Source organism: Salmo trutta, chromosome 32 (genome assembly GCF_901001165.1).
Source record: "Salmo trutta chromosome 32, fSalTru1.1, whole genome shotgun sequence".
NCBI lineage: Eukaryota > Metazoa > Chordata > Actinopteri > Salmoniformes > Salmonidae > Salmo > Salmo trutta.
Genome location: NC_042988.1, coordinates 6,757,996 through 6,782,899, shown reverse-complemented (window position 1 = coordinate 6,782,899; position 24,904 = coordinate 6,757,996). Strand labels below are relative to the sequence as shown.

The following is a 24,904-nucleotide window of genomic DNA, read 5'->3' as shown; positions in this document are numbered from 1 at the left end:
AATGTCATTCAGTTAGCTTTGAACAAGAACACAATGCATTAACCATTTTTGCCTAGTGAGAGCCACTGCCAATAGTTATCCGCCAGGTGGCATAGGCCTCTCCTACACCGTAGACTGGGGAGACAAACAGATTGAGCAAAGCAGTTGATCCCATTTGTAAATCAGGAAGAGATCTCTGATTATCCATGCATATAATGATTATGTGAGCCTGTAGTGAGTGGGCTTGTGTTTCTACCCACTTCAAGTACTAGCGTGTAGGCTTCTTTTTAAATAGTGATTTCTTTTTTTTGTTATTGAATAAGATACTGTTTTCTGTCAGGAGCGCGCCTCGATAAAAACATGGCAAGGAGCTTTCTGTGATTGTCGAGAGTGAGTGCGCGTCAAAAACTTGACTGCGCCGTGTGCGCGCGCTACTCACAAGAATGCGTGTCTGCTCGGCTTATTTCTCTCCACCTTTCAGCTGAGAAAGGGCTATATAGGGAGAAGGGGAAGAGGTTGTTGAGGGAAATAAATTAGCTTCAAAACCACAGAAGGCAGCCACGGATGGAAGGTTTTGGATTGGCAAAGGGGCAGAGCAGATACTAGAATAAATTAAACCCGAGTCAATACCGTTTCAACGGGCAGCGTTATAATCATACCAAGGTCAATACACCGAACGAGCGCACAAAACCACGTCATTTAACGTTTTAGGCTGGGTACTGAATTCGGAGACGGGGAAATCACCACCAGAAGCTGAAGATGGAGGGGGTGATGCAGGGGATGCAAGCATACGGAGCGGGTAAGGCTGGAGGAGCCTTCGACCCTTTGACGTTCTTTCAACAGCCTCAAACTATCCTTCGGCTTGTGTGCTGGGTGAGTGGTCATGTTTTGTGTTAATTTGAGCATGTCGTTTAAATAATTCAAAAGTGGAGGACACGGGCATCTGTGTACAGCAAAATATCTCCAAACATTCGAGAAATGTGTAGGATTTAAAAGCAAACCGATTGTGTGCCTAGGAATCAATCTGTTAACCCCATAGGTAAGGCTATATACCCTGCTTACGCACACATTTGAGTGGAAGGGCGTTATTGAAACGCACAGAATAAATATTGTTTTCAGTCATAATATTTGACTACTGACTCTATAGCTACCTTGTCTTGAAAACCATTTGTGTTCAATTAAAATGTTATGGCTACCACTGAATTAAAGACCCCTATTTTATAGACTACTAGATGTCAGTTAAAGTGGCAGTCAGTAGTTCAAACAATTCAAAGCCACACACGCAGCCACTATTACCCTAAAAAGCTGAGGAATGGAGCTGGAGTAATGTAACCACTCTCAAATTCATAGACAGAGCTATGGATCCAAGGACTGACCATCCATACTATTAACATTCTAGTTTTAACCATGTTTTGAGGGTATAGAGTGTTTGTTTACATTTACTTTGTTTACAAACATTGGCGTAAAAAAAAGCTTATATTATGTTATTATGGGGTAAGACAGTTGAACTAAGCTCATGGGGTATTTATAAGTTATATTCTTAAAGAATCAATGGGTACATATCAATAATTTGTTTGTCCAAAAATGGATGTAGCAACTGCAGATGGCCCCTTTTACCAGGCTGCGTTTACACAGGCCAACCTGGAATCAGGGGTAGACGTAACATACTAAACCAAAATCCGGGACATTGAAATAAGCGTGATTTGTTACGTTAGGTATTAATTTGTCGATGTCATCGATTTCGAATGATACAAATTACAATTCGTATGATATTTTACGAATTGCAATTAATACAATGTGTTACGAATTTGCAATATGTATGATATGTTACCAATTCCAATTTGTTGTGGCTAACATTAGCTAGGTAGCTAGGTGGCTAACGTTAAGAAATGGGTTAAGTGTAACCTGTGTGAAATGGCTAGTTAGTTAGCGGTGCATGCATCACTCGCTCTGAGACCTTGAAGTAGTTGTTTCCCTTGCTCTGCAAGGGCCACGTCTTTTGTGGAGCAGTAGGTAACAATGCTTTGTGGGAGGCACTTGTTGGTGTGTTCAGAGGGTCCTTTGTTCAAGCCCAAGTTGGGGTGAGGAGAGGGATGTAAGCAACACTGTTACGTTGGTGCCGTGACCCGGATCACTGGTTGCAGTGGAAAAGGAGGTTGTCAAAAGGGGAGGAGTTGGTGTAACTGGTGTGAAATGACTAGCTAGTTAGTGGTGCGCGCTAATAGCGTTTCAATCGGTGACATCACACCCTCAGACCTTGAAGTAGTTGTTTCCCTTGCTCTGCAAGGGCTGTGGCTTTTGTGGAGCGATAGGTAACGATGCTTCGTGGGAGGCAGTTGTTGATATGTTCACAGGGTCCCTGATTCGAGCCCAGGTTGGGGAGAGGAGAGGGATGGAATCAGCACTGTTACATAAGGATGGGGTTAAGGATAGGAGTTAGGTTAAGGTTAGGGAAGGGTTAGCCTCTCTAGGGTAGGTGGGACGAAATCGTCCCACCTACTCAACAGCCAGTGGAATCCCGTGGCGCGTTATTCAAGTACCTTAGAAATGCTATTACTTCAATTTCTCAAACATATGACTATTTTACACCATTTTAAACACAAGACTCTCGTTAATCTAACCACACTGTCCGATTTCAAAAAGGCTTTACAACGAAAGCAAAACATTAGATTATGTCAGCAGAGTACCCAGCCAGAAATAATCAGACACCCATTTTTCAAGCTAGCATATAATGTCACATAAACCCAAACCACAGCTAAATGCAGCACTAACCTTTGATGATCTTCATCAGATGACAATCCTAGGACATTATGTTATACAATACATGCATGTTTTGTTCAATCAAGTTGATATTTATATCAAAAACCAGCTATTTACATTAGCGTGTGACGTTCAGAACTAGCATACCCAGAGCAAACTTCCGGTGAATTTACTAAATTACTCACGATAAACGTTCACAAAAAACATAATTATTTTAAGAATTATAGATACAGAACTCCTTTATGCACTCGCTATGTCCGATTTTAAAATAGCTTTTCGGTGAAAGCACATTTTGCAATTTTCTGAGTAGATAGCCCAGCCATCACGGGCTAGCTATTTAGACACCCACCAAGTTTAGCCCTCACCAAAGTCAGATTTACTATAATAAAAATGTGATTACCTTTGCTGTTCTTCGTCAGAATGCACTCCCAGGACTTCTACTTAAATAACAAATGTTGGTTTGGTTCAAAATAATCCATAGTTATGTTCAAATATCCTCTGTTTTATTCGTGCGTTCAAGACACTATCCGAAGGGTAAAGAAGGGTGATGCGCCCGACGTGTTTCGTGACAAAAAGAATCTAAATATTCCATTACCGTACTTCGAAGCATGTCAACCGATGTTTAAAATCAATTTTTATGCCATTTTTCTCGTAAAAAAGCGATAATATTCCGACCGGGAGTCGTTGTTTTAGTTCAAAGACAGAGAAAATAAAAACATGGGGTCGCCTCGTGCACGCACCTCAGTCTCATTGTACTCTGATCGACCACCATCCAAATGCGCTAATGTTTTTCAGCCAGGGGCTCCAAAGACATCATTCAGCTTTTTCCCGGTTTCTGAGAGCCTATGGGAGCCGTAGGAAGTGTCACGTTATAGCAGAGATCCTCAGTTTTCAATAGAGTCAAGAAGCCCAAGAAATTGTCAGACAGGCCACTTCCTGTAAGGAATCTTCTCAGGTTTTGGCCTGCCATATGAGTTCTGTTATACTCACAGACATCATTCAAACAGTTTTAGAAACTTTAGGGTGTTTTCTATCCAAAGCCAATAATTATATGCATATTCTAGTTTCTGGGCAGTAGTAATAACCAGATTAAATCGGGTAGTTTTTTTATCCGGCCGTGTAAATACTGCCCCCTATCCCTAACAGGTTAGCTAACATGCAAAGTAAACTCAGCAAAAAAGAAAGGTCCTCTCACTGTAAACTGCGTTTTATTTTCAGCAAACTTAACATGTGTAAATATGTGTATGAGCATAACAAGATTTAACAACTGAGACATAAACTGAACAAGTTCCACAGACATGTGAGTAACAGAAATTGAATGTGTCCCTAAACAAAGGGACACAGGGGGGGTCAAAATCAAAAGTAACAGTCAGTATCTGGTGTGGCCACCAGCTGCATTAAGTACTGCAGTGCATCTCCTCATGGACTGCACCAGATTTGCCAGTTCTTGCTGCGAGATGTTTCCCCACTCTTCCACAAAGGTACCTGCAAGTTCCCGGACATTTCTAGGGGGAATGGCCCTAGCCCTCACCCTCTGATCCAACAGGTCCCAGATGTGCTCAATGGAATTGAGATCCGGGCTCTTCACTGGCCATGGCAGAACACTGACATTCCTGTCTTGCAGGAAATCACGCACAAAATGAGCAGTATGGCTGGTGGCATTGTCATGCTGGAGGGTCATGTCAGGATGAGCCTGCAGGAGGGGTACCACGTGAGGGAGGAGGATGTCTTCCCTGTAATGCACAGCGTTTAGATTGCCTGCATTGACAACAAGCTCAGTCCGATGATGCTATGACACACCGCCCAAGACCGTGACGGACCCTTCACCTCCAAATCGATCCCGCTCCAGAGTACAGGCCTAGGTGTAACGCTCATTCCTTCGACGATAAACGCGAATCCGACCATCACCCCTGGTGAGACAAAACTGTGACTCGTCAGTGAAGAGCACTTTTTGCCAGTCCTGTCTGGTCCAGCGACAGTGGGTTTGTGCCCATAGGCGACGTTGTTGCCGGTGATGTCTGGTGAGGACCTGCCTTACAACAGTCCTACAGGCCCTCAGTCCAGCCTCTCTCAGCCTATTGCGGACAGTCTGAGCACTGATGGAGGGATTGTGCGTTCCTGGTGTAACTTGGGCAGTTGTTGTTGTCATCCTGTACCTGTCCCGCAGGTGTGATGTTCGGATGTACCGATTCTGTGCAGGTGTTACACGTGGTCTTCCACTGCGAGGACGATCAGCTGTCAATCCTGTCTCCCTACAGCGCTGTCTTAGGCGTCTCACAGTACGGACATTGCAATTTATTGCCCTGGCCACATCTGCAGTCCTCATGCCTCCTTGCAGAATGCCTAAGGCACTTTCACGCAGATGAGCAGGGACCCTGGGCATCTTTCTTTTGGTGTTTTACAGAGTGAGTAGAAAGGCCTCTTTAGTTTCCTAAGTTTTCATAACTGTGACCTTAATTGCCTTCTGTCTGTAAGCTGTTATTGTCTTAACGACCATTCTACAGGTGCATGTTCATTAATTGTTTATGGTTCATTGAACAAGCATGGGAAACAGTGTTTAACCTCTCTGGCGCAGGCGTGCCGCTAGCGACCCACCTCGACAACATCCGGTGAAATTGCCGAGCGCCAAATTCAAAATACAGAAATATTCATAAAAATACAAGTGTTATACATCAGTTTAAAGATGAACTTGTTAATCCAGCCGCTTTGTCAGATTTCAAAAAGACTTTACAGCGAAAGCTTTCCATGCGATTATCTGAGGACAGCGCCTCGCTTACAAAAGCATACAAACATTTTCCAACCAAGTAGAGGAGTCACGAAAGTCAGAAATAGCGGTAAAATTAATCACTTACCTTTGAAGATCTTCATCTGGTTGCAGTCACAAGTGTCCCAGATACACAATAAATGTTTGTTTTATTCGATAAAGTCCCTCTTTATATCCCAAAAACTCAGTTTTGTTGGCGCATTTGTTCAGTAATCCACTGGCTCAAAGGCGGTCAAAACATGCAGACGAATACATCCTAATAGTACCGGTAAAGTTCGTCGAAACGTGTCAAATGATGTTTATAATTAATCCTCAGGTTCTCAATTGTCTAAATAATCGATTATATTTCAACCGGACAATAGCGTATTCAATAGAAAGGAAAAAGAACGAAGGTTGCGCAAACCAGCACTGCATGCTTCCCCAGTCCCCTGACAGAAAGGTGTCATTCTTCTTCATTTTTCAGAAAACAAGCCTGGAAGAATGTCTAAAGACTGCTGACATCTAGTGGAAGCCATAGGAACTGCAATCTGGGTCCTAACCCATTAGATACTCAATAGGCATTCAATTGAAAACCACCCACATAAAAGAAATCCCACTTCCTGGATGGATTTTCCTCAGGTTTTCGCCTGCCATATCAGTTCTGTTACACTCACAGACATTATTTTAACAGTTTTGGAAACTTTAGTGTTTTCTATCCACTTCCTGGATTTTCCTTTTAAAAAGTTAAAAGGGACATTTCTTTTTTACTGAGTTTAGTTGCAGAGTAGCAAAAAAAGTGTACTTCAAATACATTGTAGGTCAGATAATTTATATTAATGTCTAAAGGCTTGATTTTTGTCATACTAGAGGCACTGTAAATTCTGATTGAGAAAGGCCAGTGCCTGTTGCACACTGCAACATCACCCACCTTGCAATCTGAATGGAGGCAGTCAACATTTTGAAACTACTTAATTAAACGTAACTGTTTATAACCTGGATGTTTTTTGAGGCATATCTTACCCTCTTCCAACCATAGGAATGTTAAGGGGATTATTTTATAAACACTTACCCATATCCCATTGATACCAGTATTTCTTTAATGTTCTCAACTTTCGTTCATTGTCCAGCAGCCAAAGACGGTCTTTGTCATATTAACCTTTTCATGCGTGACTGTCGCCCCAGCGTGAGTTGTTTTATGAGCATGGTGTCATTATGTGTACACTGTTCAAAAATGTGATTATTACGCAACAGGACAGTTAACACTTGCTGCCTGATAATTATCTATTGGCTATGTTTCAACTTGTCAATTTCTAATTATTTTAAAACAACAGTTTGGATTGAGGTGTGTTCCGCCGCCTCATTAATTCGCATAGAAGTAGCCCATATCAGCGTTGCGGACAATTTATGTTTGAGGCTTTACTGAGCCGGAGAGAGCCTGCACATCAATCATGTTTGTGCAGTCTTGCACGAATTGGAACATTTTCTGGCTGGCGCTTGCATTGCCTTCCTTGTTGTTTTCCTTACGAATAATAACTTTGGACATGTGTGCGTTCCTATCAAAGTAAGTTTCTTATTTTCTGTATATCGTGTTGTCATTTCTACTGTAGGCGCATTCCGTATGTACAGTCGTGGCCAAAACTTTTGAGAATGACACAAATATTAATTTTCACAAAGTTTGCTGCCTCAGTTTGTATGATGGCAATTTGTATATACTCCAGGAGAAACATTAGGGACACTGATATTCTGCAAAAGGTACAGGGATTGGACTGCTAAGGACTGGGGTAAAGTCATTTTCTCTGATGAATCCCCTTTCCGATTGTTTGGGGCATCCGGAGAAAAGCTTGTCCGGAGGAGAAAAGCTTGTCCGGAGAAGACAAGGTGAGCGCTACCATCAGTCCTGTGACATGCCAACAGTAAAGCATCCTGAGACCATTCATGTGTGGGGTTGCTTCTCAGCCAAGGGAGTGGGCTCACTCACAATTTTGCCTAAGGACACAGCCATGAATAAAGAATGGTACCAACACATCCTCCGAGAGCAACTTCTCCCAACCATCCAAGAACAGTTTGGTGACGAACAATGCCTTTTCCAACATGATGGAGCACCTTGCCATAAGGCAAAAGTGATAACTAAGTGGCTCGGGGAACAAAACTTCGATATTTTGGGTCCATGGCCAGGAAACTCCCCAGACCTTAATCCCATTGAGAACTTGTGGTCAATCCTCAAGAGGCGGGTGGACAAACAAAAACCCACAAATTCTGACAAACTGCCATCAGTCAGGATGTGGCCCAGAAGTTAATTGACAGCATGCCAGGGCGGATTGCAGAGATCTTGAAAAAGAAGGGTCAACACTGCAAATATGGACTCTTTGAATCAACTTCATATAATTGTCAATAAAAGCTTTTGACACTTATGAAATGCAGCAAACTTTGAAAATTAATATTTGTGTCATTCTCAATGCTTTTGGCCACGACTGTATGTATGGAGCATAATGTATTTAGTTTTTTTCAGATGTTTTCAAGTGACAAATAATGCATTCCAATTATTGCATATATTGTAATGAACACCTAAAAAATACTTTTTTTAAAGGTTGTACTGACCAACATGGCGGCCCGCACAAACTACCCATTGTCGGATCACTTTCGATTTTCTAAAAAGTGTTTTACTCAATTATTTCGATCAATGGTGAGCTCACCAGTGATGTGATTTAATTATAAATAGTAATTGCTATTAGCAAATTCATATTGTAGTTTCTGTCAGCCAAGAATTATAAAAATATAACCGCTTGTGTTATGTCAGTCTTTCCTCAGTTAGCGCTAGGACAAATGTAGCCTACATTTTCCAGTTTGGATGATTTTGTGTTCTGCTGTAGCTATTTCTGTGAATGTCTGAACATTGCATCCAAAAATAAACTGGTCACATTCTGGACATAACTTTGTAAGGTCTGTGTTTGTGCAAAATGTTTCTGAAAAACCATTGTGGCCAGCTCAAATGCTAATTGTTGCGTCAATCGAAACTGGACGTTGTAATCACACCGGTTTGAGCGTATGCTCCAGGGAACAATGTAGAATAATCACACCAGTTTGTTAGTACGTGTGAAAAGGTTAACAACCCATGCGGTGCGCTTTGTAGAACAATGTTTTCCAGCTAATTGCATTTTGGAACATTCACTCTAGTAGCCGTGTGTGCATTTCTGCGCTTATAATGTGAAGAAATAGTCTAATAGTTTATCAACATTTTAAGCTAAAATATCTGTTGCATCAGCCTCATTGCTTTTAAAAAGTTTTGATGTACAGTGGTTGTATTAATTTGGGATCTATTGTCCCCCACCTCTCCCAGAGTCTTTTTAAAAAATATTTATTTCAAGCACAGAAAGACAAGGACACACACAGTTGCATCCCCGATGTCTGTCTTCACTAGTAGCCTACTTTGGAGCTGCGATAGCTTTGAGAAGGGCCCGATTATGTGACGGGCATTGGCTAATAAGAATAGAAATATCTGAGAGAGCCATGTGAGTGAGAGGTGCTTCGGAGCAGGCTAATTGGCAGCCGGGAGAAAGGAATTATAATTACTATGTTCAGCCGACGGGCACAACGGCCACTTTGGCCACAAGGCATGGATTTTTTTAGGGGGCATTATGGCCATACAAGGGGGCATTGACGGGCCATCAATGCCACCAGGAAATTCAAGCCCTGGTAACCGTACCAAATGTAACATATCATACTAATTTCAGGGGGCCCGGATTTTCGTTTACTATGTTACGTCTAGTCTGAGACCAACCTGCACAGGCAGCTCAATTATTTTTTTTATTTTTTTTCTCACTAATAGGTTTTTTGACCAATCAGATCAGCTTTGTAAAAGAGCTGATGTGTAAAGATCTGATTGGTCAAAAGACCATTACTTGGCAAAATATTAGAATTGGTCTGTCTGTGTAAATGCAGACAGGCTATTTTTGGAACCATCTCAGAACTCAATAGACAAGCATGGAAGGATTTTCAGTCTGACACAAATCCATGTGATAACCAGAGCTTGATTTCCTCTCGTTAAAGGGAGATTTCGGGATTTTGGCAATGAGCATGCTAGCGCAATGACTATATGGGTATCTACTAATGCAAGTTAGCATTGGCTCGCAAAACTACCTCTAACTTCCTTCGTACTGGACACAGAGACATAAAAATGGTATCCACAAGTTAATCTGACTAGATAAAGGGCTTCATTGCCAAAATCCCAAAGTATCCCTTTAAAGTTATTGTTATTATGGAACTCTCCGTGCACAATTAGTAGTGACAAGGCCTTTTTTAGGCTAGTATTTACACAGACAATGATCAGCAAGCTTAGGATTTAAAGAGTTAGTAAGGACAAGGCTTTGTAGGCTGTGATTACAAGCTCAGGTACAGTGGCGGCACGAGCCTGGCGCCTCGTCAGTGCCTGCGGACGGTCAGGTTCAATTACTGGAGCCAAAGATTCCTGTCTGCTGTAGACTAGGTTCAATTACAGGGGTGGCAGGTAGCCTAGTGGTTAGAGCGTTGGACTAGTAACCGGAAGGTTGCAAGATCGAATCCCCGAGCTAACAAGGTAAAAATCTGTCGTTCTGCCCTGAACAAGGAAGTTAACCCACTGTTCCAAGGCCGTCATTGAAAATAAGAATTTGTTCTTAACTGACTTGCCTAGTTAAATAAAGTTTTTTTTTTTTTTTATAAAAAAATGTGCAGGTTCTTACATTTACATTTTAGTCATTTAGCAGACGATCTTATCCAGAGCGACTTACAGTAGCGAATGCATACATTTCATTAAACAATGTTTTCGTACTGGTCCCCCGTGGGAATTGAACCCACAACCCTGGCGTTGCAAACACCATGCTCTACCAACAGAGCCACTCAGGCCCTTAATGTTGCAAACAGATGTAAATGAACATGAAGGCTATTATTTGTTATCTAAACTAACCAGAGACAAAAATAATTTATTTTCTCTTGTTCTGGTGTTTCATTTAGTACTGAGAAATGACTTGAATCATGCATAATGAATGATGTTTCCAAATAGTCCTAATCAATAACTGTAGTAATCAATAGCCAAGCCTAAGACACAGCTTCTCTCAAGAGTGTGTGTCTCTGTGATGTGTGAGTGCAGGAATTGACAAAATACCATAAACATCAATGTATCAAAATAAACTACAAAATGCTTGTAGTTTGAAATGTATTTAAATGTAGTGTAGCCCAGTGCAATACAAATGACAAAATACTCAGAAATAATTTAAATACATGTAACAGAAATAGTGTGTGTGTGTCAGTCTGTCAAGCATAGTGATTAGAGAAAAGGTGTATAGGACTGCAGCATATTTGATGTTCCGCAGATTGGGGTGGGAACTCCAATGATCATGGAGGTTTTATTCCTCATTCAGCTACCATCCAGAAATGTGTGATCAGAACCTGCTTCCACGAATACTAAGGCAAAACAAAGATGGACACCAACACATTTGTCTTGGTGGAAAGAAATCTGCCATTGTATATCGAGAAAGGGAATGTAAGCTCAGCCACTCCCATTTTAAAGTCTGCCATTGTAGCCCTCCGTGCTGTGGTGATGATGATAGGTTAGTATTAACTTGCTGAACCACAGCCCTCCCCCAACCGAGATCCTGATTGGCTGATTGAGGTCTGCTGCGTTGGCATGATGACTGTCAGAGACCACCGGCAAGATGTCACCGGCAAGCACACTCATGAGAAAGGGAGGGAGGAATGGGGACAAATGAGAGGAGGCTTGCTCACGACACAAGTATGTTATTCACCAGAGGAAGGGGACAGGGACGGTCTTCAGAATGGCTGGATCTTTGTATCATGGCAACCTTGTAACTAGGGGTGTTATAGGATGTACTAAACTGTCACGTCACATGACCTATCATCCCCCCTTTTAGTTCAGCTTTCTTTTCCTTGTCCGATCATGTGCTGCCTTTTCAGTGTGAAGCCTTTGTCTGAGCAAATAGAATAGTTGTGCTTGCGAGTCATGAGGGAATGTAGAATGAGTTGTCTGTTATTTTTTTCTTCATTCCATTGAAGCATTCTCTGAATAACTTGCTTATTTTTCTCTGCTACTCCTGTTAATGTTGTCACTGGGATCTGTCGAATGATATGCATGATGGTGTCCCATTGGGAAACTCCTCAGTCACCAGATCAATACAAGCTTTATTGAGCTAATTGATGAAGGGGGACCTGGAAATAGAGAAGTATTTTCTTTGGGTGGATCTTCGGTCCTGGAAGGCTGCAATGTCTGCTACTTTGTCAATGTTGTTACCTTGTAATTAGCAACTGATGTTTAGGTTTGATAAATCAAAGGAGTGTAGTCTCTATTTAGTCAATGTGTTTAATTTACCAATTGGGCACAGAGGCTCAATTAAAAAAAACAAAATGGACACTTACACCCTATTCACAATACTGAGCAGAGCCGAGCCAAACTCTACTGCACTGGCCTGATGACACATCCACCATAGTTAATGGAACCGTATTAGACAAGACTGTGTGGGTGGGTGGGTGGCATGTTCATTCAGATGTCTGAGTCACTATAGCTGGAGCACTATTAGTTCATTTCCACAGTCAGGCTTTGCACCGGTGTTTGGCAGTAATGCTGGGGACATTGGGACAGATTTCCAAAGAGGAATGTTTGTTTGTTTGGTATGTAAGATTAAAAGGTGACAAGGTTTGAATGTTGAGCTTTTTTACCTCTGCAGAATGTTGCTAATCCTGGTCCTTTGACTCTCGCTTGCTTTCCAAACCATGTTCAGTAGGGAGAATTGTAAAAGAAAATGTGGTGTAACCGACTGGAACTTGTTTTTGTTTTTCGTTGCAAAACGTTTTGCTACGGTGTGTCCTGCTAAAAGCCACAGACTGTTCTGTCTTATGCCACATGGCAAGCGGTACCACTGCACAAAGTCTGGGACCAACAGGACCCTGAACAGCTTCTACCCCCAAGCCATAAGACTACTAAATAAGACTGCTAAATAGCTAATGAAATGGCTACCCGGACTACCTGCGTTTACTTTTTTGTTGCTGTTGCACTAACTCTTTTACACTGGCACACACCAACTTTTACACTCTACTGTTACTATCCATCCTGTTGCCTTGTCATTTTACCCCTACCTATATGTACCTAGCCACCTCAATTACCTCGTACCCCTGCACATCCAGTCGGTACTGGTACTATATAGCCATGTTATTTTTTTTAAATCTTTGTTATTCATTATTTACTGTGTATTTAAATGTGTCACTATTTAATTTGGTTGGAGAATGACCCGTAAGTATGCATTTCATTGTTAGTGTACACCTGTTCTTTACGAAACATGACAAATACATTTGATTCCAATTTTTTATTTCAACATGACCCTGATTGATCTGAAATGTTGGTTGACCCTCGTTAAAACTTGTTGGAGTTACCAGGAGCCCCAGAGTGCAGTAGTTTCTTTTTCACATATTAACTAGAGGCCAGGGATACCGTAAAATGTGTCAATATTTTTTTTTTTTTTTTGAATGGAAGTCTGAAGAGTAGTAGTCTGAAGTGAATTTTAGTCTTGTGTTGTTGGATATATATTAATTCCCAGCAGCTGTTGAGGTAATAAGCCAGATGACTCTGCTGGGACTTTAACCCGGTGAAATGTGGTCTAGTGTTCATGTTTTGGATGCTCTCTGTTATTTTTCAGCTAGCAAATGGATAAAATGTGGTCTGTTTCATTTGACAGTTCAAATTGAATAAGTGTGTGTGTGTGTGCCATGAGTGTATATACACACTATGGTACAGCAGCTAAATATCATTCTAAAGCTACACTTCACCACCACAATACCAATGCTATCTTTCTCTTCTCTGTTACGAGCACGAGATTCTCGACTAGCCGTCTCTTTTCCTTCCCTCTCTCCTTGTGCTTTGTGTGATGATGATGATTCGCTGCGATGTGGAGAGGACCTCGGAGTCTGTGTGTGTGTGCGGCTCGTTGGAGCACAGTTACCCAAAACAACAATGACAGTGTGGTTTTCACACTTGTTTTTGGATAATCGTTGTCCTGCCAAAACCAGCATCTGGATCTAGACGCTCTACAGGGCACAGCGTTTTCGCCACAGCCTTTTAGGTACCGATGGACTGGGACATTTTATAAGGGCTTATGATGTAAGTAGCTGAGGCCAATCTACTCCGAGAAGACTAGTGGAGAATATGGACATCGCTTAGCTTTCCAGGGACATGGTTGTAGTAGGTCGTGGTGTGTTCAAAAACACTGTTTAGCGTTTTTGTTTTTGAAGTTGCAAGTACCAACCTTGCTCTAGCAATCGGTTTTAATTTTGTAACTGGTTTTCGTTCTGTTTTTACTGTAACTAGTTGAAAGCATTGTTCTGTTGATATTGCCATAGCAAACATTGGGTTTGAAGGTTAGTTTGTCTAGGATGGATGTGCCTTTTTCCTCATGTGTTTTTGTTTTTTTGTTGAGCTGTATGCTAACTATGTGTGCAAGTGTAAACCTGTAACCTCATGGTAGGCCTATATTCAGCTAGTCATCTCTATGTAGGGAGTTGGTGTTTCTGGTTTCCTGGTAGTACTTATGTGGGCATTAGGATGGAGAAAGACTTCCAGTCTTGTGACTCAAAGAATCTGGCAGTCTTGGTTGGTCCGGCTCGCTCTCTCTCTCCATCTCTGTGTGTGTGAACACAAGGTCACAGAGATTAAAATGGAATGATTGTGGGGGAGGGCAGAAATGTGGTGCCTGGCCAGCAAGCGGTCTGTGTAATAGTGTGTGTGTCCATGTTTGTTTGTTTGTTTGTTAAGGACTCCTTTGTGTACATCTGTATCAATGGTACTCCATGATGGAGGAGACTACACTGACGACTGAAGGAGACTAGCACAAGCAGATTCATTGAGTGGAGAGAGGGCATCCAGTGCAGTCTGCTCACAGTATTGCTATGATGGCAAGAGTGAATGGCCTCTGTTGTAGCTTGCAGCAAAGCTAAGGGGCTCTAGCTGTGATGGAGTGCATAGCCTGATTGACTGGTAGGCCTGCCTGAAAGACACCCTGCACACTAATAGGCACAACCTGGAACTCAGACAGTAATGCAACAGGATGTATTTCATTGTTAGGTTGTGGTGGTAGTGGTGCAGCAGTGAAACTGTAACACAGCCAGTGCTGCTCATCTTGAGAAAGTCATGCATAAGCAAAGTTGTATTCTTTTTTGATCTCATGATACACACACACACACACACACACACACTAAATCCCATCAGGAGCATAAAAGGCCTACTGCTAATGATCACAGGATCAGGATCCCACGTGGTGCCAGCCACAATGCCTGCTTTCATATGTCTGTGAGGTGCTGGGGCCCTTGTGATCCAGACAAGACTGAGAGCTGTGCTGCTAGCCTGGTAATTATAGATCGGAGTAGGCGAATGGACCAGGAGGGAGACCACACCAGCAGTCAAAACTAGAAAGTAGGGAATTCACAGATTTACGAGATCCTGACTAAAGATCATGTCCACAAACAGAACCGCTATCCTCTTTGCATTATTAAAGTTTGTCATACGCACAGGCTACAGTGTAAACGGTGCAATGAAATGCTTACATTATGAACTATAAAACGTGGTTCAGAGGAGTTTGGGATGAGAAATGAGGGCAAAGGAAGACTATCACTATTGGGATCAAATAAAGCAGGAAATTATGGAGCAGATTTTTTTTATTTAACCTTTTTTATTTAACTAGGCAAGTCCGTTAAGAACAAATTCTTATTTACAATGGCAGCCTACCACGGCCAAGCCCTAACCCGGACGACGCTGGGCCAATTGTGCGCCACCCTATGGGACTCCCAATCACGGCTGGTTGTGATACAGCCTGGAATCGAACCAGGGTCTGTAGTGACGCCTCTAGCACTGAGATGCAGTGCCTTAGACCGCTGCGCCACTCGGGAGCCCAAAATAGCAGCCAGGAGGCAGTACTCTTATTTATTTTTGTAATTTTCAGAACATGGAAGAAAGGAGGCAACGATACAATCTTCATATAAATACTGGACGGTTGAAACTAGGCATTGTGAAGAGATGCTAACAAGCATGTGAGCTCTTATAGTATTGAGAATGTAATACCTCTTCTGTCAAAGGATCTGGTTATGTAGTCTTTGTAGTATTCAGCTTTCAGTTCGCCTTGTACCTTCGACATATTGTGTATTACACATTGTCTGTATACACACTATATATTGTGTCTGTTTCGAAGGTAGCATATTCACATTGAATGAGAATATCAGTTTAGTCAAAGAGCAGTGAGCGTACAGCACTCGGTTGGTTATGAGCCTGAGGTGTTGGGAGTTCCTGACAACCAGGGTGGGCCAGCTTCAGCACAGCTAATGATGGTTCAATGGGAAAGATGCACATTGAAAGAAGGCTAAAGGCCATTACACTCTAGCTTTCTTTTTCTCTCTCTCTCCTTCCTCTCGTACATATAGTGTTTTTATCCACTCATCTGGATGCTTACCAGCCACGATCCATCAGATTCCCATGCTTCACTTGACAGATGGGAATGGGTAACCATCACACACACTCACACTGTGTATAGGGAATTGATTCACAGCCAATGGAAAAACTCTACCGAATTACAATCTATTTTGTAAAGGCATTACAGTGTGTATTTTCTGATCGAACACACACACACACACACACACACACACACACACACACTTGCATTCTCACTCGCGGCTCACCAACACATACAGTATTACGTCAGAGATGCTCTGCCATACCACCCCACCCCCTTGTGCATGCTCTCTCTCTGTCTTCCACATACATGCGCGCGCACACACACAGTGCTGTCTGATGAAGAGGCCAGCTGTTAAAACTAGGGATGCACCGATATAAAAAATTTGGCCGATACTGATATCTGATATTTTCCTTGCCAAAGAAACACGATACCGATGTTTAAAATTGTAGCGGCCTTTTAAGCATTCTAGTACAGTTAAATAGTTGAAACACACACACACAGACCAAATTGTTATTTTGTTGGAATTTACGTTTTACCAGTAAAACATAATCAAAACATATCTCTTTCACTTGCTGTGCTGTTTCGTTGTTCAGTTGTTTCATTCTCAACCAGGATTTCATCATAAATGTCAAGCAGTGAAGTTTCAGCTCTGTCTGTCCATGGCCTCTTCTGTCGTGGGTCCTCTTCCTCGGTGCGTACTGTCACTGTGTCCATTTCCATCTTGTCCAGATGTGTCTGTAACATTTCATGTAAACCCTCTTTCTTGTCTGCATCGAAGTAGCGGTCCTTGTACCTACAATCGAACATGGTGTAGACACCGTAAAGAGGCTCAGAGAATGCCACCGAATCGCTTGTTCACAGCCTCTAGTAGAGAACTTTTGCAAGTTTTAGGGGGGTAGCGTTTCAATGCCATGACAGAGGGTATCACGTCTGCTGCAGATGCAGTTGATGAGCTTATTTCTCGAGTCAATTGTTCGAATGGAGCTTGGAGTGTGTTCATGTTCTCAAATGCCATTGAAATGGCAGCAGCGGTATGAAAACCAGCACATTCTTGAGCATGCAATACGGCTTTCCTCAGTACGAAATCCTCGCCGACCCACTGTGCTGTCAGACTCAGAATGCTCCTGGGCCTGACATTGCTGGTCCAAATGTCAGTTGTGAAGCTAATAGCAGTGACGCCCATTAGAAAGTAGCTCATGGATGCGCGTATCAACAATACTGTGTAACTCCAGTAGGGCAACATCTGAAAAATAGCACCTACTTGCTAGTGTGTACCGGGGCTCGAGGTGCTCGACCAGTCGGCGAAAGCCAACATCATCCACGAAAGAGACAGGTTGATTGTCAAGGGCAGGGGTTCTTAAACCTTTTCAGCCTGAGACCCAAATGAGAAATTCTGTGTTTTCCTGGGAGCCAAGTGTAGGAAAATATGCAACTGTACATAAATATCGGTACATTTCATTGCCCTTATGCCTAAAACAAATGCAATATAGACAAAAACAAAAAACAATTTGGGGGGGGGGTGGTGGCGCACTTGACATCACAACAAATGGGCAAAGGGTTCAGAACAACAACGACAAAACCTTATACATAAAATAATAATTATACCTCCACGCAAAAAGGCACTTGGCGAGTGGCAGTTCAAAGGGGCATGTGCTGGGCACAGGTTGACTCCTATCTGTGCACGTGCCTGAGCGCAATAGATACAGTAGTATACACAAGCCCCCTAAAATCATTCCATCTCATCAACAAAACAAACATCAACACTGGCCTGAACCTGGATTAAAGCAGTTGGGACTACTCCAGTATATGAGTCATTTTTCTAATGTATGTGAATTAAATGAGTAGATGTTTTTGATGCTGCTGTAGTTCTATATGGTTTTATGATGTAGTAACTGGCATTGGTGCAAAAGGGGCCAGTTTTGACTTTGCTTACTGTTTCACATTGTGTCATTAGGATCTTCCTTCATCTACACTCATGTCAGATCCTGTCATACATGTATCTGAATGTAGACAACTGGGTACACGTGACTCTGGATGTGTAGGTTTTGGATTCACCTTACACCAAATTGTCAGTTAGCCTTATTGAGGTGGTTGGTGCGACGATAGGATCATGTTGTGTCTTCGCTGCATTACGCCATACGTTACTACAGTGCATTCGGAAAGTATTCAGACCCCTAGACTTTTTCGACATTTTGTTACGTTACAGCCTTGCTTGGTTAAGAAAAACATTTATTTAATCTACACACAATACCCTATAATGACAAAGCGAAAACAAAAATACCTTATTTACATAAGTATTCAGACCCTTTGCTATGAGACTCAATTGAACTCGGGTGCATCCTATTTCCATTGATCATCCTTGATATGTTTCTACATCTTGATTGGAGTCCACCTGTGGTAAATTCAATTGATTGGACATGATTTGGAAAGGCACACACCTGTCTATATAAGGTCCCACAGTTGACAGTGCATGTCGGAGCCAAACCAAAGCCATGAGGTCGAAGGAATTGTTCGTTGAGCTCCAAGACAGGATTGTGTCAAGGCACAGATCTGGGGAAGGGTACAAAAAAATGGCTGCAGCATTGAAGGTCCCCAAGAACACAGTGGCCTCCATCATTCTTAAATGGAAGACGTTTGGAATAACCTAGACTCTTCCTAGAGCTGGCCGCCCGGCCAAATTGAGCAATTGGGGGACAAGGGCCTTGGTCAGGGAGGTGATCAAGAATCCAATGGTCCCTCTGACAGAGCTCCAGAGTTCCTCTGTGGAGATGGGAGAACCTTCCAGAAGGACGACCATCTCTGCAGCACTCTAACAATCAGGCCCTTATGGTAGAGTGGCCAGACAAAAGCCACTCTTCAGTAAAAAGCACATGACAGCAAGCTTGGACTCTGACCATGAAAAACAAGATTCTCTGGTCTGAAACCAAGATTCAACTCTTTGGTTTGAATGCCAAGTGTCACGTCTGGAGGAAACCTTGCACCATCCCTATGGTGGTGGCAGCATCCTGCTGTGGGGATGTTTTGCAGCGGAAGGGAGTGGGAGACTAGTCAGGATCGAGGGAAAGATGAACGGAACAAAGTACAGAGAGTTCGTTGATGGAAACCTGCTCCAGAGCGCTCAGACTGGGACGAAGGTTCACCTTCCAACAGGAAGTCAACGCAGGAGTGGCTTTGGGACAAGTCTCTGAATGTCCTTGAGTGGCCCAGTCAGAGCTCAAACATCTCTGGAGAGACGTGTAAATAGCTGTGCAGCGACGCTCCCAACATGACAGAGCTTGAGAGGATCTACAGAGAAGAATAGGAGAAAGTCCCCAAATACAGGTGTGCCAAGCTTGTAGTGTCATACCCAAGAAGACTCGAGGCTGTAATCGCTGCCAAATGTGCTTCAACAAAGTACTGAGTAAAGGGTCTGAATACTTGTGTAAATTAGATATTGAAAAAAATAATAAAATATATATATATATATATTACACATACACAACTTTTTACTTTGTCATTATGGGGTATTGTGTGTAGATTTGAGGAAAAACATTAATTTAATACATTTTAGAACAAGGCTGTAACGTAACAATGTGAAAAGTCAAGGGGTCTGAATACTTTCCGAATACGCCATATGACAGATTTATATAGGATGCAAAAAATGATCAGCTTGTCCTACTGATGTACCATGCACATTGATTTTACTACTATATGCAGTAGATCAGGGGTTGCCAACTTTCTTCCTGGAGCTACTGATTTTTGCCGGGTTCTTTTCCTTTGCATTTCTCCTTTTCTCCCTACCCAACCCTCTCTCCTCAATCCACTTCTTTCTCACACCCTTTCTATCTTCCCTTCCTCTCTTCTTCCCCCAGCTCTTCTCCATCGTGATCTTTGGCTGTATAGCCAACGAGGGCTATGTGAACCGGCCTGACGAGATTGAGGAGTTCTGCATCTTCAACAGGAACCAGAATGCCTGTAACTACGCCGTGGGGATGGGCACCCTAGCTTTCCTAAGTTGTGCTGCCTTCCTGGCCCTGGATGTCTACTTCCCCCAGATCAGCAGCGTCAAGGACCGCAAGAAGGCTGTGCTTGCTGACATCGGAGTGTCTGGTAAGCTCTGGGGTGTAGTTTCCCCTAGGCACCGATCTAGGAACAGCCTAACCTTAACCATTACCATGGTAAATGCAAAACTGAACACAGATCTGAACTGTGAACTCACTTCACCCCACACAGGAAGGATGTTAGTGTGGGTCTACGCTATCTTTGACTGGGGGATGGGGGAGGTTCTTGTGTGTTCGTTAACAGCAAAGATGGGTTGTTTTAGTTGAGAAGTTGGTCATCATAAGAGTTTGGTGTGTGTCTGGAGGCACGTGGTTTTTCTGGAGGCTCTGTGGAGATTCGGTTCAGGGGTGGGGAGGTGGATGTGGCCTTTGTCTTTAGCCTTTCTAAACTCTTAGGAAACACTGATCAATACATGAACATTGATAAAGGTCTTGTTTCTTCAATAGCCATTACGTGTGCTGGGCCCTGTCTGTATAATACCTCCTTCCTCCTTTCCTTGATGCAATCACTCCGACGTGACTGGATTGGCGTAGAAGCAAGCTCTTCACTGCATTGCTCTCACAAATTATATTATATCAGGTTGGTGATTACTTCAAGGAAAGGATTAAAGAAGGATGCATATTAATAGTATTGGAACAGAGCCCTGGAGTTTGAATCACCGCTCTAGGACATTGGCAGACTTGAGTACTGTAGGTGCCATTTTGTATGTGCACAGGTGCCCCCCTCTGGTTAGTTGTGTGACTGATAAACCCTAACATACTCGTTATGAACTTAGAGGCTCGGTTTAGATTACTGTGAGGCTTGTAAAATGGTTGCAAAATATGTTGTGTATCAGTAGTTGATCTAATGTTTTTTATATTGTTGCATGACCCGTCTGTTATTGGCATGACATTTGTAATCTTGCATTATTGAGTATGTTACATTTTAAGAGCAGATTTTCTTCTTTAGTTTTACCACCCATAGTATTAATGATTTCTGTTTGTAATTCTCCCTTTTTCTCTCTCTATCTCTCTATCCTTCCTGTAGCATTCTGGTCATTTGTCTGGTTTGTGGGGTTCTGTTTCCTGGCCAACCAGTGGCAGGTTGCCAAGGAGGAGGACAACCCTTTAAGGGAGGGCGCGGACGCAGCCCGAGCCGCCATTACCTTCGCCTTCTTCTCCATCTTCACCTGGGTACATACAGTACACAGCCCACCATTTCATTAACCTTCCTGTCTGGCGTAATGGCCATTTGTGCGTCTATAATATTATGTATATTACACAAAATGTATTCATATGACATTTTTCCATCAGTGCCCCTTCAAATAAATTGGTTAAATAACACCTCTGCCTTCTTCATCAGGCTTTAATTCTGCTGTGTCTGAAGCTTGGTCCTAACATTCTGCTCCTCTTTGTCAGTCTTAACTTACATCTGTTTAACACTGCTTTTCTTCATCTTTAGAAGTGTCTACTGTCTTCTGTTTTTCTGCAGTTTTGTAACCTGGATCTAAACTTTCTCTCCTTATTTTATCTTCTCCTTTGGGCCTTTTTCGATTCCTCTTTTTTTCAATTTTAGTCTTTGTCTATGCTATATTGTTGTCTACAATAACGCCTAATCTCTGTTTTAGCAGATCTGAACAAAGTGTCTCCCTCTTTGCCAATTTAATCTTTGCCCCTCTGTCTTTTTAGAAAAAGCTTACTGTAATTTCCGGACTATTAAGCGCACCTGAATATAAGCCGCACCCACTGAATTTTAAAAAATTATTATTTTGAACATAAATAAGCCGCACAGGTGCCTACCGGTACATTGAAACAAATGAACTTTACACAGGCTTTAACGAAACACGGCTTGTAACAAAAATAAATAGCCTTTAACGAAACACGGCTTGTAACAAAAAAATAATAATTAGCAGTAAGCTTTAGTTGTCTTTTTGCACTGAGTCAATTCCTAACGCTGCTGTTTCCAACGTCTTATCATCGACTCATTAAGACCAAGCTCCCGTGCAGCAGCTCTATTTCCTTTTCCAACAGCCAGATCAATCGCCTTCAACTTGAAAGCTGCATCATATGCATTTCTCCGTGTCTTTGCCATGATGAGGGTGACAAAATGACTACCGTAATCAGAATGATGGGAAGTTTGAGAGCGCTCGATTTAATCTAAACAGTAAACAAAAAAGTTGTTTGACCTTAACCCGTTCGGCAATTTCATTGGTCTAAAGCTTCATGCCGCCAAAAAACGGAGCACGTTACAGAATGTTTTTTTGGAGATAAAAAAATTGAAAGCAGGAAAAATCCATATATTACCCGCGTCATTGTTTAAGCCGCGAGGTTCAAAGCCTGGGAAAAAAGTTGCGGCTTATAGTCCGGAATTTACGGTAAGGTTTTTTTTTTTGTTACAATCCTTCCATAAAGTAACGTATTATATCTGGTGAATATTGGGGTCATCCTCACCACCCTTTCTACCATAACTGTCCACTGACCCAGTCCCTGACCGGTCTGTCTCTCTCTAGGGTGCTCTGACACTGCTGTCCCTGGAGAGGATAAAGAGAGTGTCGTTCGAAGAAGAGTACAACAAACTATTCATTCCACAGCCCACACCACCACTAGCCTAATGATAGATATCCTGACCCTCATCCTTAACATTGTTTCCCTCACACCAACTTCCCATCCAGGCTGTCTGAATGATGTCCTCCTTAGATGGCCAAACACAGTGAAGAAGTACCTTGTATTTGTTTACTATGATTGGCTAGTGTTTACAGCTAGGATATGCTTGCTGGGTTCAGATTGCACTGCCAAAGTGCCTTGATATCAAACCATTGCCGGAAATGAGTGTCTTTTGTGGTGTTAAAACAGTGGTACTGTTGACATACCAGGTTCTCATTTCCTTGCATAGTAATCCACCATTTTATCTATGTTTACCTTTGCTGGTTGTCTCAATTCAGGAAATTATTAGAAAGTGACAAATATTTACAGAGTTCATACCAGTTTGACCCCAGACCTTGTTAGATTGTTTCTTAGATATGTAGTAATTGTTAATTTTTCACATTGTATTTCAATGCCAAAACTGCAAATCTGTGAAGGAAAAGCCTAGCTATGAACTCTGTTCACCTCCTCTCCCTAATCTAGCCTTATGCTCCCCCATACACACATGCCACAGCTGTAGCTAACTACTACAGCTTACTGACGTGCCGTTAGTGTTACCTGGTCCAGCTGGCTGCAACCACTGTGAATATTTGTCTGTTATTTTGTATTATGAGTTAGGATTAAAATCAGATTTTTTTAAAAATTTTGTTTGGGTATTTTTGCTTTGTATATGACACTGGGATAATTTGTGAATGTTTATTATTAAATCGTTGTTGTGTTGAAAAGACAAAACAAAGACGGTGCCTGATCAGGTGAAAGGTTACTTGCTTCATTCCAAGACCACTGACTGTAATCTGCTTTGACACTCCCCACTAACGGATTTAATCCTCCCGCTCTAACATTTTTTCCTTCCTTCCTTCCTTCCTTCCTTCCTTTCTTTCTTTTTCTCTCTCGTTATCCCACCCTTCTTATCATCTAACTACCATTCATCCTCCTAATCTTACTTCATACCTTTTTAACAAATGGCATGCTACCTGATATACCCCCCTCCCCCACTATCATTGGTTGAGTCTATCGTGTCATCTCATTCTGCCCATCTGTCATATTCAAATCCCACCCACACAACCCCATGTCTCCACCTTTCCTGTTTATCCCCCCACCCACATACATATTGTTTTGCTATTGCTTTCATGTTGTTGCCCATCCCCTTTCCAATCGCTCGCTGCCCCCTATGGTCTGTGCTCCCTCTTCCCTTCTCCACGCATACATTGTTTTGCTATCGCCTCTATACTATTGCCCATTCCCTTTTCAATTGCTCTCCCGCCCCATAACACCCTCTCTGCTCTGAAGGCGGTGCAGGCCTTCCTGGGCTTTCAGAAGTACAAGCTGGGGGCTGACTCGGCCCTCTTCTCCCAGGAGTATGTTGACCCTACCGCCGACCCCAACGCTGCGGCCCCCATGGGCACTGACTACACGGGCTACACCACCGACATTGACCCCGCGGCCAGCACAGAGCTAGCCTTTGATGGCTCCGCTGGCTACCAGGGCCAGGAGTACTGAGCCAGAGGGCCAAGGGAGGAGGAGAAGGCCCAGGGAGGGGTATTCAGCATCAGGGGTGGTTTAAGGGGACATGTTTATGGGCCATGGGGTGGCTTAAAGGTAGCCAAGTCCCAGATCTGTTTGTGTTAGGTGTGATAATGAAATACAGAGCCTTCAGAAAGTATTCAAACCTTTTGACTTTTTCCACATTTTGTGGTGTTACAGCCTAAATTTCAAATACATTAAACTTAGATTGTGTCACTGGCCTACACATAGTAGCCCATCTTGTCAAAGTAGAATTATGTTTTTAGAAATGTTTACATATTTAAAAAATTAAAGCTGAAATGTCTTGAGTAAATATGTATTCAACCCTTTTTTTTATGTCAAGCCTAAATAAGTTCAGGAGCAAAAATTTGCTTCGTTTGAGCATGGTGAATTTATTAATTAGACTTTGCATGTTGTATCAATACACCCGGTCACTTTAAAGACACAGGCATCCTCCTAACTCAAGGAATCCACTCAGAGATTTCACCACGAGGCCAATGGTGACTTTAAAACAGAGTTTAATGGCAGTGATAGGGGAGAACTGAGAATGGATCAACATTGTAGTCACTCCATAATACTAACCTAAATGATAGAGTGAAAAGGAGGCCTGTACAGAATTCAAATATTCCTGTTTGCAATAAGGCACTTAAGTAAAACCTGCAAAAAAGGTGTCAAAGAAATGAACTTTATGTCCTAAATACAAAGTGTTATGTTTGGGGTAAATCCAACAAAAAATAGCACTGACCACCACA

General features: G+C 42.4%; 1 protein-coding gene across 3 annotated transcripts; it reads left to right on the top strand.

Moving 5' to 3' along the window:
* Nucleotides 1-220: 220 nt before the first annotated feature.
* Nucleotides 221-24,291, top strand: LOC115170936 (synaptogyrin-1). 3 transcript variants are annotated; one of them, XM_029727331.1, is made up of 4 exons: nt 221-852; nt 19,818-20,055; nt 21,034-21,179; nt 23,919-24,291. In XM_029727331.1, the coding sequence occupies exons 1-4, from the start codon at nt 739-741 to the stop codon at nt 24,126-24,128; spliced, it is 708 nt and encodes a 235-aa protein (XP_029583191.1). In that variant the 5' UTR covers nt 221-738; the 3' UTR covers nt 24,129-24,291. The 3 variants fall into 3 exon arrangements, with proteins under 3 accessions (XP_029583191.1, XP_029583193.1, XP_029583192.1); XM_029727333.1 differs by lacking the exon at nt 23,919-24,291 and adding an exon at nt 22,496-23,360 and having other exon boundaries at nt 223-852; XM_029727332.1 differs by lacking the exon at nt 221-852 and adding an exon at nt 12,035-12,142.
* The last annotated feature ends 613 nt before the right edge of the window (nt 24,292-24,904 follow it).

Bases quoted from the DNA above. Each gene is read 5' to 3' on its own strand.
- LOC115170936 (XM_029727331.1), top strand. From the start codon at position 739: ATGGAGGGGGTGATGCAGGGGATGCAAGCATACGGAGCGGGTAAGGCT. The intron at 853-19,817 runs GTGAGTGGTCAT...TTCTTCCCCCAG, and splicing joins TCCTTCGGCTTGTGTGCTGG to CTCTTCTCCATCGTGATCTT. The intron at 21,180-23,918 runs GTACATACAGTA...TCTGCTCTGAAG, and splicing joins TCTTCTCCATCTTCACCTGG to GCGGTGCAGGCCTTCCTGGG.